The following is a 13,695-nucleotide window of genomic DNA, read 5'->3' on the forward strand; positions in this document are numbered from 1 at the left end:
GCTGTTCCTATTTTTATTGCTTAATCTTTACTGCCATCTAATAGGGAAGATTTTAATTCTGTGTTTTTCTTGAGGCTGGTGAACAAAATGAGGCACTTTTCTCCTCTATAGTCTGCCAGAGCCTCTTGTGATCTTGCAGGTACTCTGTTAGGAAAACTTTAAGGGCATCTGAGATCTGTCATGAAAGATTGTGGAGGATCTCCGTCAACCTCGTGTTCTTTCTTTTTATTTTGATGTAGCCTTCAACTCAGTGAGTACTGCTTTTGTAATTTGCCAGCACTCTGCAGACCTCCGGCAACAAACATCTTATTTGTGTATAAAGAAGTACTGTATCACAAGGAAGTCATACTTTTTTTTCATAGAATAAAAGAATAATTCAAGTGGAAGCAAACTCATGTGGTCATCTGGTGAAGCCTCCTTTGCAAAGCAGGTTCAGCCCCAGGTTGCTCAGAGCTTTGTAGAGTTATGTTTTGAAAACTTCCAAGGACAAAAATGCTATGGCATAACCTCTCTAGGCAAGCTTTTCAAGTTTTTCTTAGTGTTGTGGTTTTGAAATCCATTCTCGTTCCTGGACACAGAAGACACCAAAGTTCTTCTGAGCTACCAAGGAATCTCTGCAGAGGTATGAAAATAATGAAGAGTGACTAGAAAAGAAAGGAGTCAAGCATGTTACTGAATCTGTAGCATCATCTCTTACTTTCAGATAGAAAAAAAAATGGGAGAAGCTTAAGACAATGGTGATTGCCTGGAAAAAAATCTCCACTGTCCAGGGTCAGACTTTTTTCTGGTGTTGTCTCTTCATGCAGAGAAAGAACAGAGGGGCTGGTCTGTTTTAAGCTGATTTCTGCATCTTCCAGCAGAAAATTGGCATTGTCTGTAATTTGGGCTGCTCTTCATTGTCATGATCCAGTCAGTTACTGTTTAATTCTGACCATCATCCCGGTGTGGGAGTGAAAAGGGCATGTTGATGACATTTGTACATTTTCATGGTAACTTATAATTACTCCCGGAACAATGTAATTATTTTGAGACCTCCATATCACCCCAAATTCAGATTATGAATGTGGCATCTCCTTCCCACCGGAGCTGACAGGCCAGAAGCAACAAAGTGGGACTTTCTCCCACCTGGAAATTACATGGGAATACTCTGCAGAGTGGCAACAAATCAGCTCTCTAGCAGATACCCTCAGCAGGTGAAGTGCATTTGAATAAGCTGGTGAGTTGTGTTTTGCAATTTCTGCCACTCTTACAGTCTTCTACTAGGGCAAGGTTAAACTGACCTGTTCGTTCCCAGCAAACCAATGTTGTGATATTTCTTAGAGCTATTGTTCCAGACTTTCAACAAAATTATTTCATTGCATACATTAGACTGCTCATAATTTCAACTGAGAGAAATGTCTTGAATTCTGGATGCTTACAAGTGGACTTTGTTATGTGGGGTAGCCCAGAGGTTCAAGGGGCCGTGTCCTCAATTTATTTGGATTTCTCTGAGGAAGTATAGCTGTCTGTCACATTTTCAGTGTGAAATTCTTATGGTGAAACAATGTATGACTGCCCCAAAGATGGAGCTTTTTCCATCTAGTTTTCTAGTTTTAGTAATTTCTATCTGTAAAAAGACTGGAAAGCTTGGATAACAGTAATAGCAATTTGTGATGCTTTTGCTGAATTCTATAATGTCTTTATTATACACTTTTTTCAAGACTTTAAAATTTTCTATGGAGGATCTCTCTCCCAAGACCCTACTCAAAAATACTTTTTTGGCCCATTAAAGATAACTGTGCAGCAACCATGCTTATGTTGGGTTGTGGAAACATGGGCCTTTGTTTTCATTCCCAAACAGCCTGACATTGTGCTTGTCCTGATTTCCAGAGCTAAAGGGAAAGACACTGGCTATCTTTTACATCTCTTTCCTTTTGAATATGCTGGCTTTCTGCTGTGGAAAAGGATCAGCGCAACCAAATCTCTGTTATGAGGATTTCGAAATTTTCTGAAATGATGAGGGAAATTCTCCTTGTTTACTGTGTTGAGAAGTTTATTAATTATTTGTTTGTTACCTTCAGACCCTTTGTTTCAAAGGCCATTCAAAGTATTGAATTAGCAAATTATCTCCAAATGATGAGAGTACTTAGCGTGTACTTCCCAATGCACAGTTCATGCTTCAGGCAATTGCTATCTTTGTTTGAAAATCTGTGAACTGTTGTAGGAGTTTCCTGTCTCTCTGGTTTAGCAGGTTATGAATGTGGTGTGGTCTGGTTTCTCTGTCTTCTCTTGTCTTTGTATGAACAGAAGATGCAAGACTTCCATCCCTGATTTTGTTGTTGTCATCTATGCTTCCACCGTGACAATTTTTCCTTATAGTGCTTTTTCTAGAGACTTTCTTCACTTACTGGCACGTGCCTTTCTTTTGGACATCAAGGAATTACTTTATGGTTGGGGAGTTGGTTTGATCTTAAAAGATGGAGACAAAAGCCCTTGTGTGAACTGGTTATTTGTTTTTTAGGTCCACATGATTAGTCCTGTGACATAGTTTAACCCCAGTCGGCAACTAAGCACCACACAGCCGCTCATTCACCCTCCCCACCCTGGTGGGATGGGGAAGAGAATCGGGAAAAAGAAAAGTAAAACCTGTGGGTTGAGATAAAGACAGTTTAATACGACAACAAAGGAAGAGAAAATAAGAATAATGATAAAAAAATATAGAAAACAAGTGATGCACAATGCAATTGCTCACCACTCACTGACTGATGCCCATCCCATCCCTGAGCAGCGATTGCTGCCCCCCCACCCCCCCTCCAACTCCCCCCAGCTTACATACTGAGCATGACGCCATGTGGTATGGAGTAGCCTGTTGGCCAGTCGGGGTCAGCTGTCCTGGCTGTGCCCCCTCCCAGCTTCTTGTGCACCTCACAGAGCATGGGAAGCGGAAAAGTCCTTGACTTGGTATAAACACCACAGAGCAACAACTAAAACATCAGTGTGTTATCAACACTATTCTCATACTAAATCCAAAACACAGCATTATACCAGCTACTAAGAAGAAAATTAACTCTATCCCAGCTGAAACCAGGACATCCTATTACTTACCTAATGTCAGAATTGATCTTGTCCACAGAAGCCAAAGGGCTGTAACTCTGGGCTTTTTAGCTAGATTGCTTCTAAAGGAAGATATGTGGTCCTCAGCCTGGCTTTTTAGGCCAATTAAATTTGGATGTTTTATTCTAGGTTGTAAACCTCCTCACTCAAATCCATGTATTTCACAATAACCCTAGATGGTTCTCTGTGTGGAGCCTGAGTTAGTGTAGAGTAACCTGAAATAGTAGGTTGAGGCTTGTGTTCAGACACTCCTTGTAGGGTTCACCATCACAGATATTTGCAGGAGTTAGGTAACCTGAATGGAGAATCCTTGACATCACTGTTGCATGCATCCAGGTGCTTCTTAAAATCTTTTGATGCTCACCAGATGTTTGCAACAGCTCTTGTCCATTTAATGAAATTTGAAACTGTTTACTGTGTATTTATGAAAACCGTAAGCCAAATGAAGCATTCCTCTCAAGTGTGACTGAGTGTATTCTTAGCTTGTCATTCAATGTTTATCTTAATTTACTATCCTTGTGTTTTTTGCTACGTTTGTGTCTTTTCTATTTCTCTTTTCCAGAATACAACACATTTTCAAATGCATTGAAGAGATGCCATAGCCAAAAGAAGGAGAACTCTGTGTTCAGTCAGCGAACTGATGAAGCATCCGCTGCTCAGTATTTTCAGGTAATGAAACTTCAGTGCTAGTTTGTGAAAGCTAAGTTACTGTTGTTTGCTTGACCTTAGTCACCATATCAGTTAGAAAGATAGCTTAGGTTTATTCAGAGGGTGGTCAGGACCTTGGTAATTTAAGTACCAAGTAATGTAAGGTAAGATTGATAGAAGATGGGGTTTATTTTTTTTCTGGTTTTCCTCTCCTCCTTTCCTTTTAGTTTTATGGCTGTCTGTCTCAACAACAGAATATGATGCAGGATTTTGTGAGGACGGCCACTTACCACAGAGCTATCCTACAGAACCACATAGATTTTACAGACAAGGTAAGCTCCATTGAGAGTCTTCAATGTTCCAGTATGCTGCTTACGCTCTAAACTTCAACTTACCCTGTAGAGCAACACTGATCAGACTGGAGCCTTTTCTCACCTGGGACTTTGTGCATGAATATACTAATTCATGTGTGCTTTATATTATTAATATTATTGTCAAGCACATGGATGACAATGTGTGATGCTGATGGTACATCCTCAGGATGAATGGTGCCAAATGTGGATCCAAAGGAGCTGCAAATTCCTCTGCTGTCTTCTGTGGACAATCTGGGAACCTACACGTATAGGTTTCTTGACATTTTGGGCTGTTATCATTCTCATTTGGCATCTTGGAGCTCATATACAATATTAGTTTCCTTGTCTTAACTGTTGACTGTGTATTTGCTATTGTGCCACATAGTCTCTTGCAAATACCTGCAAAGGTGTTCTAGTTTATGTCTCTTTCATGGAGGTCTACACTGAATGTTTTTGCACTCCACAGTCATTAGAAACTGAGCAAGCACGTAAGTGCCTACTGTGACTCGATTTGTACAAGGCAAAGCTTTGGAAACAATGCAGCAACTTACATCTTCAGATGCCAAACTCATCTCTAACATACGTATATAGATCTTGAAGACTATTGTAATGAATATAACGGTGATTATTACTTCTTTACTTAATCCTCTGCCTCTCACATTGTCCAAACTAGATACTTCAGGAAAAGACAAAAGAAAACTTACACTAGGGAGATGTAGAATAATCTGCCTCCCAGCCACAGATTAAGTAATCCTTGAAATGCAAAGCACAGGACTAGTATATTTTACGGTGGTTTTTTTACTTTTTTTTTTTATTGCAATTAGTCACACTAACTAGAGATTTTCTGACCCTCTCCAGGACCAGTCCCCATGCACAGTCTTCTCTGATTTCACCCTTAATACAGCAATGAATTCCATAATATAATCACACATTATGTGGAAAAGCGTCTCCTTTTTTAATTTATTAGCTTTCTAATTCTGTCATTTTGCTCTTATGTTGTGAGGCAAAGGAGGATTGAAGTTCTAATTTTCTTTACATTGTTCTTCCATTGTGTCAATTTTTGTTGTCTCTTCCTATGTAGTCTTGCTTCTGAGGTCAGTGTCCTCTCTGTCTTTTTCTGTATGAAGAAATTGCACATGCTGGGTTATCATTCTTGCCCTCTTTCTCAGTGTCAACATTAATTCTGCAGCACCTGTTTCGAGAAGGATTGGCAGGAGTTATGCGTGGTAGTGTTCACAATGCCATACGATTGATTTATATTGCAGAGTTCTAACTTCCTAGTTATTCTTTACTGTACTTCTCATAAATCTTGACTTTTTTTCCTGGCACTGCATCTGTCCATTGAGCATTGATCTTCACCAAACAATTAATAATGGTGTCTAGGCTTTTTGTTGTTCTTGTTGATGATTATGATGATGATTCATTTAGAACTTGGATGGTACATGAACAATTCCTATTTTCCACAAAGTTATATTAATCAGCACTGAGTTTAATTCATCTGTGCATCGTCCAGTGGCCTACCTTCGCTAGTTCTCTCTGCTCTTTAATCACTGGATGTTGTGTCATCTACATATCTTGCTATGATACTGTTTACCTCTCTTAATAAAATAACAAAAACCAGCAAAAAATACTAGACTACACGTGACCTTCTGTAAGCAGATAGGCAGTTTGTAAGCAGCAGCCTAGCAGAAATGTTTTGTAGGTCTCAGAATGTCAGCTGAGACCATGTGAGCTCTGTTTGTGATGTTTGAACAGCAGACTGCAAATAAAAACAATGGAGAAAATGAAGCTGCAATTATTATTTTTTTTTACCGTGTCATTTTATTGTCCTCTCTCCTTTACCCTTCCTTTCTCTTATCTTTCTGTGTGCACTTTCTTTTAAAAGGAGCCTCTGACTTCAACTCACACCAGCACAAATGGCTTTACTACATCACAGGAAAGAGTCTTTAATAACATACAAGCAAATGCCGAACAAAACATTTCCTTTTAAATGTGTAGCATATTTATGGCCAAAATGAGGAGAGTTGTAAGTGTGAAATTTATCTGAATTGTTTTAAGATAATTATGTTTTAACTATTAATAAAGTTTAACAATAAATTCAAGTGCAGCAGAAAATTTTTCTTTCCCATTCAGCTTAGGTAAACTGTGCTTCTTTAAGAACTACACTTAGCTATTTACTTCCATAGAAATGAAACAAACCTTTATAGAAATGAAACAAATAGGTTTCAGTCTCTGTAATTTCTTTCAGGCCTGAGACAATCCTCCTCTCCTATTTAATTCAATAAGGTTAGTAAACTAGTGGTGTGCAGAGGGCTGCTCCAGTTTGCTATAGGCATCAGAATCAAACCCCAAAGCATGTGGTATTGGATGATACCAGCTGGGCAAGTGGAGCTACTGTATCATTAATGGATTAAATTTTGCACTGGAATATGTAACTTGAATATATGGTGAAAGAAACAGCAAAGATTATTTGCCATTGGCTTCTTGCCAAATAGGATGCTCCCATGTTATAATGCAAAAGCCAGATTTATCTCTGTAGGTAACGTATCCATTCCATTTTTGTGCTGCCATAAGGAATTCAGGTTTTGCATACTTTTTGCCTCTGTAGGAGGCAATCGTGCTGCTGTGCAATAGTACAGCTTGCTTGCTTTTGCTCTTGGTTTATTTATTTTCCCAACTGTTGGAGGTGCCTTGGCTTCTCTTCAGCATACCTAATAGTAAGAGTATTACAGGCTGGGTATTGTTGACCACCCACCTAGAAAATGATCTCTCTTTTTCCTGATTCTGTTGAGAAATGGCAATTTTCAGAATAAATGTAGCTGAAAAAATTGAACTACCTACATTGTGGCAAAATGCTTTCCCATGAGAACCTGAGAAACCCATTGTGCTGAGACTTGATCTGTTGGAAATACGACAACTATATTCATCCTACATCCAGAAACTATAAGGCAGGCAGAAACATTAAATGATTACAGTGAGGAGATAAAAAAGGCAAAAAGGACATAATTATTTTAATACCTCCATTGCTGGAAAAAGTTTTATTCAATTGCTATTTGTCTTATTGTTTCCTACCTACTCTGCATCCCCCCAATATATTTCCTTACCTTTGCTGCCTCCTTCCCTAAATTCTGTAGTGATTTATTATACAAACGTTGCCTATAGTGAAGGGATATCTGGTGATAAGTATAATTTTTCTTATTCTAGGCTTGTTCAATTCTATATTGTTTTTGAAAAAAATATTTGTATGAGAAAGTGTAACAGGTTATCTGAGTTGTGCTGGACAAAATTAATTCTGGACCCTTTGAGAGGGTTCTTGATGATAAATTCAAACACTGTCTGTCAGAGGTAAGCTACTTTAGGACAAACTGGGAGTAGTGTTTGGATTGACCATTTATGTCTGTGGATGCTTAAAAGAGTAAGGAGAACTAATTCAGAATCCAATGAATCTGAGGCTGGATTCGTCACATTAATATGGTAGTTGTTACTGGCATATACTTTTTTATATTTGTGCATAGAAGGAGTTGCCTTGGAGTGTTCACTAATTTTTTTAATAAAACTTTGTCTTAGATTTTGAATTGTTATAGAGCCAAAAGGGGGAGTTCAAAGTGTTTTAATTGGTTATATGAAAAAAAGGGCTCATAACTAAATTTTACAGTAGCAGTGTATAATGCTGTTTCAAACTGAGTAAAGGCTGACACATTTCTACTTCTTTTGAAAATAAGTCTTAGGTTCTGAGCCTCTTGAATTTTTTAATTTGTAGTCTATTTATGAATAGTTTACTTAAAAGCAAAGCAGCTAGAATTAGAACATCTCCAGTGACCCTGAATGAAGGATCACACAAATTAACCATGCACATTGTGCCGTCAAAGGCACATGCTAAAAAAAAAAAAAAAAGGAATATTTTCCATATATAATCTTGCTGATGTACAGTAATTTTGAATGATAAATGTCACTGTAGATATATGACATCTTTTCTTCTAGTTTTATGTGTTCGCCCTGTTGTTGCTCTTCCTTGTTTGACCTCTGCCCCCCCCCCCCCTCTTATTCAAAAGTGCTTTTCAGGACTCTAATAGTGCAAGTACTCAAGCATACAAAAATATTTGCACATGTGAGTAATTCCCATTAAATTCACATTAGGAAAACTATTCATCTGTGTAGGTGAAAGCAGGAACAGTACTGAACTGTGGTCAGGAGGGTAGGGTATAGGTTATTCCTGACTGATTTCTGATAATTGTTGGAGTAGCTGCATTCTCATTTCAAAATAAAAACTGAAGTACATCCAATCTACCACCTTTCCTCTCAATATGTATGACATCATTATCACCCAACTATCTGTCTATTATTTATTTTAGAATTCTACTTTTCAGAAAGAAGCATACTAGTACCATGTATTGTTATTCCACAGCACTTCACCTTAATGACTGCTCTTACAGCTCTGTTAGGATGCTTTTCCTAGCTAGAGGGAGCAAAGCTTTCTGTAGGAGATGCCAGCGATATCAGCAATGCCACTTGGGGAGCAAGATGTGCTATTGCAAGTTCATTGGATTAAAGTCATTTAGGTCAGAAAGAACCTCTGGACATCTCTAGTCCAAACCCCTACTGAAACCAGGGCCAACTAGACCAGGTTGCTTAAGGTGTGTCCAGTTACATTTTGAATGGATCCAAGGATGGAGATTCCACAGACTCTGTAGGCAACCTGTTCCAGTGTCTGACAACCCTCACAGTGAAAAAGTTTTACTATATCTTCTTGTGTAACATCCTGTCACGGTGTGTCTCCTTCAAGACGAGCCTGTCTCAGTTTTCTCTGAAGTCCCATTAGGCAGATGAAAACAGCAGTAAGCTCTCCTGTTAGCCTGCCTCCTGTTGTTAAAACTAGACAAACCAATTTCTCTCAAGCCTCTCTTCATATGTCATGTCCTGCAGCCCCCTAATTATCTTGGTGGACCTCCATGGGACTTGCTGCAATGTCAGTGTCTGTGTGTTGGGGAGATCAAAAATGGACAGAATTCCCCAAATTTAATCTTAAAAATGGCCTTTCCCTGACGTCTGCTGATTGCACTCTTGCTAATACAGCCCAGTATGCAGCTGGCCTTCTTAGCTGCAAGGGCTGACTTGTTGTCCAGCAGCTTGTTCAGCAGGAGGAACCTTAGGTCTCTTCTTTTACAAAGCTGCTTTCTAGCAGTCATCCTCTCACTAGAGGCTGGGAATGTTTGTGAGCAGCAGATTCTGTAGAACAGCTCCCTTGCTCAGCTTATTGATCACTACTATCAGGAAATTATCAAGACACTCCAGAAATCCCCGTGTTTGGTTGTGCCCCACCGTACCACTCCAGTAAGAACTGGGGTGGTTGAATTTCCTGCTAAGTAATAGGGCCTGTGATCATGAGGCTTCCTCCAGAAGGCATTGTTTCCCTCCTCTTCTTAATCAAGTGGTCTGTAACAGATGCCTACCTCAATAATATCTGTATCCCTACCCTGTGTCTTCTCATCCCTACCCATATGCTCTCAGCTAGCTCATTGCCTGTTCCCAAAGCTCCATGCACTTTGAGTCATTCTTTGCATAGAGTACAACCCTTCCTCCTGACCTTCCCAGCCTATCCTTTCTGAGAGCCTGTAGCCATCCATCCCAGAGTTAGCTGTGCAAGCTATCCCACCATGTCTCTGTAATCCCTATGAGATGAAAGCTGTGCATCTGTGCATGGACTTCAGATTCCTCATGTCCGTTTCCCATGCTATGTGTGCTTGTGTACATGTATCTCAGATGGCTCCTATCATGCTGCTTTTATAAGGGGTGCATGGGGACCCGCCATTGTGCTGTCTTGAACATTTCTGCTCATGCCTTCACTTCTCTTCAAGCTATGATGACCTCCAAGAACATGTCCCTAGTTTTTCAGCCCTCCTTGTCAGGTTGGAAAACTGATGGCAGAGATACTCTGACCCCGCTTTTTTAGGTGGTCCTGTCTCTGCCCAGCAGTCTTCATTCCTCGAGAAGGTACTGCGCTCTTGAAAGCTGAATTTCTGTCTGTGATACCAGCTGCACAGCCAGGTGTTGATGCTCAGGGCTTTTGCCTCTGAAAAGTGTCTGTGAAGATCCCGACTATCTCCTATTCAGCCTCCCTGATGGTTCACAGTCTACTCCTCTCCACCTATTGCTTCATACCTGGTCGCTCTCCCCAGCCAGAGCTGACCTCCCCCACAGGTCACCATCGATCCCAGCCTCAGGGAGAGCCCTCAGCCATTCCATGCAGCCTAGCACCCACACAGCAACATCCTCCCTTACAAGTTCTGTCCTGGATCAAGGTCTCTGGTGTGCCAGAGGTGGTCTCTGGTGGGCTGTTGATCTAACAAGTCTTACAGGGCATGCCTGTGCCTTGTTGTGCAGCCTCCAGCAATTCCAACACTGTGTCACATGTGATTTCTGAGCCCCTTTTCCCCTTGCTTCACTAATTACTGAAAAAATGCTACCTCTGTGTCAGCTGCTTCAGTTTGCTGTGCTTATTTGTGTCTTCATTAGAGTCTTAATTTGGGTCAGGAGTGAGCTTCTGAGGTGAATTTCTGTCATGGCCACTCAGGGTGCCTCAGTTCACATTGTGGAGTGGTCTCAGAGTAAGCATGCTGGATTAATTTTGGATGAAACTGAACTGGACTAAACTACAAGAAAATCAGGCTAGAGTTAGTCTTAGTAAATCATTGAGAAAAAAAAAAGTTCCAGTACAGCTGTACCACCTGCTGATGTAGACGTAGGTATAGTGTAAGAAATGGCATCAGAATTAGATCTTGTGCAAAAAGCCATACTTCTCCATTGGATTTTTTATGTTGAACTTGAGCAGTTGACTCTTCCTTGTACTTTCCACATATGCAGAGAGAAAACATTATTGTATTTGTGGTTCCCATTGGGTACTGAGAAATAGCCTACCAAACCTGCTGTCAGACCTATGGTTCAATGAAATTGGCCTTGACTTGTCATTGTCTCCCTCCCTACTTACCTAACCAATATTTACTGTCACTGTTCTGAAGAGCTGGTTCTTCTGGGCATAGGAGCATATTCTAACACCTGTGAAAGCACAGAAACAAAACTGGATCTGTAACAGCCTGTCATCTGTGATATAAAAAATGAGCTTAATAAAAACTTTCCCTAGGAAAGAAAATTATTAAAGGCAAGGTTCTGGCTTCTATGCCAAACTCGAGACTTTGTACAATATCAGAAGCAATGTTAATTTGTTTTGCAGTGGAGTACTTCTGTAACACAGATTCATGATATCTACAACAGATTCAGGCCATGTGTGTTGGACTGCATTCTGTAATACATAACGTAAATGTCATGTAGAGTAACTTTTGGGGAGTGGAATGTGGCCTTCATTCTAAGAGATTATTTTTCTGTCAAAACTGTTCTGTTTGAATACACAAAATTTTCTCTTGTTTTTAAAGGCTGGTAAGCAATGTGCATCATATGGGACGTTGGGGCAGAAAAGCAATAAAGAACAGGGGTAGTTGGTGGTATACAAAGCTGCAGTATTAGTCTGAATCTGTATTATATTTAAGCTTCTCTGCTCTTGACTCTTGAGATTGGATCAGGGCTGTAGTTCGGTTTCATGGTTGAAGTGCTTTGAAATCTTAGGAGCTTGCAGTTGCAGGTGTCTGAAATCACCTAATGGTCTTGTGAATTTCATATCTTGGATCAAAATCTAACGATAATTTCAGCCACAGGCACAGGAAAACTGTTGCTTCTTGTTTTCAATCAAGCACAAACTCATAGGAGAAGCCTGAATGGTGAGCTGTTCTGTGAGATTTTTCTCAAAGCTAGTATTAAAATTTTTGGGAAACAAGATACTGGTATTAGCCTAATTTTGTTGGGCAGTATAAAAGTGAGGTTTGCATCAAACATGACATCAGTGACATCATCCTAACCATTTCTCCAGTCGTTAGCTTCTCTTTCCGTATACTTACGCCTCTGCAGCACTGTTGAGTGGCCTGCACGGAAGGAAGCTAGGAACTAGAGGCTTGTCTGGACGGTTGCAGCAGTCACTGGCTTTGCATTACACTATACATGGAAACAAAAATTTTGACCCTTTGAAACATTTTAGTCAACATTTTGGCTTGCAACAAGTGAGCCACCTGACTGATGGAGAAAATGAGGCTTTGGAATTTACGTTTAACTGAGGGCCTTTGAGAGACACCACATCAAACAGTGCAATTAAAGGTCTAATACTAACATCAGCAAGCAGAACCAATATTTGAACAAAGATGCATAGTTTGGTTTTATCCAAAAGACTTCCACATCACAGAGTGATTTTTCATTCAGAAAGACACAATTTTGTAGTCCTTCAAAGAATTATTGTCATGTCTTCCCTCCTTCCCCGGTGTATTCAGACTACTCTTGTTTTTCAAACTTTTCTCCTAAAGAAACTTCATTATAAAAATCTATTTCCTCCAAACCCTCACCATGTATTTACACATGAAAATAATCCACAGTCTTTTAAAAATATGCTGTTGCTGCTAAAATAAAGGTTAAGGGCATTAAACCTCTTCTTGAACAAGCCTTTTCACTTTTTCAAGTGAGATTAGTAAAATTTTTGCATAGTGCCAGGCTTACTAAATGCAGGGTACAGCTACGAAAATGTAGTTACTTAAAAGAAGTGTCAGGAAGTTACTTTTTGATTATTTTGTTTCTTTTGGTCTGCCTTTTGTTTTCAAGGTGGTCCTAGATGTTGGCTGCGGATCAGGAATCCTTTCATTTTTTGCAGTGCAGGCTGGAGCTAGAAAAGTCTATGCAGTTGAAGCCAGTTCAATGGCAAAATATGCGGAGGTAAGTGTTTTTCACCTGAGCCGAGTGTTAGAATGGTGCAGAGCGAAAATGTTAAGAGATTTGTGCCTGAAACTGTGCCTGAAAAAGGCTGATGCTGTAGGCTTCAGTATGATTTTTCTGAGAAGTCAGGTCTCTAACAGGCAACACTTTTTGGAAGGTAATTTTTGAAGGTGTTCTAAGTGCTCTAATGTGTCAAATAAATAAACCATATGATTTTTGCTTCTGTGAAAAATGGTGAACAGTCACAACTGTGATTAAACTTTTTACTTTCAGAAGGGAAAAAAAAAACTTAAACCAGATGTTTTCATCAGTTCTGCACAAAAATATTTAGGTGATTTTTCCTAAGACTCTTGGACGTCTGCGTGATCAGACAGTTGAGTTAGTTTCCTGCTAAGTGTGATGAGTTAGGTTTTTCAACCTTCTTACAAAACTGTGTTCTTGGGATTTAGAAAGGACATGTCCAAAGAATGCACTTAGTTTTAAAAGATATTTTTCAGGCATTGTTTTTACTAAGCATTCTAATATGATTAAAAAAAAATATTAAGCACTCAGAGTGGTATTGGTAACTAAATGCCTTAGGAGAAGTTCACTTCCTAAAAAGTGCTAATCCTAAATAGCAGCAACAACAAAAATCTCCATGTTTTTTCTCACAGTCTCTGCTTGATTAGGTGAACATCAGAATGTGTGGGAAGAAGTGTGAGCATTGTTGTTACAAATTTTGTCAACACTGATCACCTCCAGCTGAGTTTTAAAAATAGTTTTAATGTGGAAGAGGGTGAAAAATGGTTAAGTGGAA

At 39.6% G+C, this 13,695-nt stretch overlaps 1 protein-coding gene across 1 annotated transcript in view; it reads left to right on the plus strand.

Annotated features, from left to right (window-relative positions):
- The window catches only part of LOC104010165 (histone-arginine methyltransferase CARM1), a 78,339-nt gene that overhangs the window by 36,845 nt on the left and 27,799 nt on the right, over window positions 1-13,695 (plus strand). Inside the window, exons 3-5 of the mRNA XM_087741186.1 lie at window positions 3,656-3,762; window positions 3,969-4,073; window positions 12,789-12,899. Coding sequence (XP_087597312.1) covers window positions 3,656-3,762; window positions 3,969-4,073; window positions 12,789-12,899 — 323 coding nt within the window. The remainder of the gene's footprint in view (window positions 1-3,655; window positions 3,763-3,968; window positions 4,074-12,788; window positions 12,900-13,695) is intronic.

Source organism: Nipponia nippon, unplaced genomic scaffold (assembly GCF_047370975.1).
Source record: "Nipponia nippon isolate SJK-2023a ecotype South Korea unplaced genomic scaffold, ASM4737097v1 scaffold_8, whole genome shotgun sequence".
Taxonomy (NCBI): domain Eukaryota; kingdom Metazoa; phylum Chordata; class Aves; order Pelecaniformes; family Threskiornithidae; genus Nipponia; species Nipponia nippon.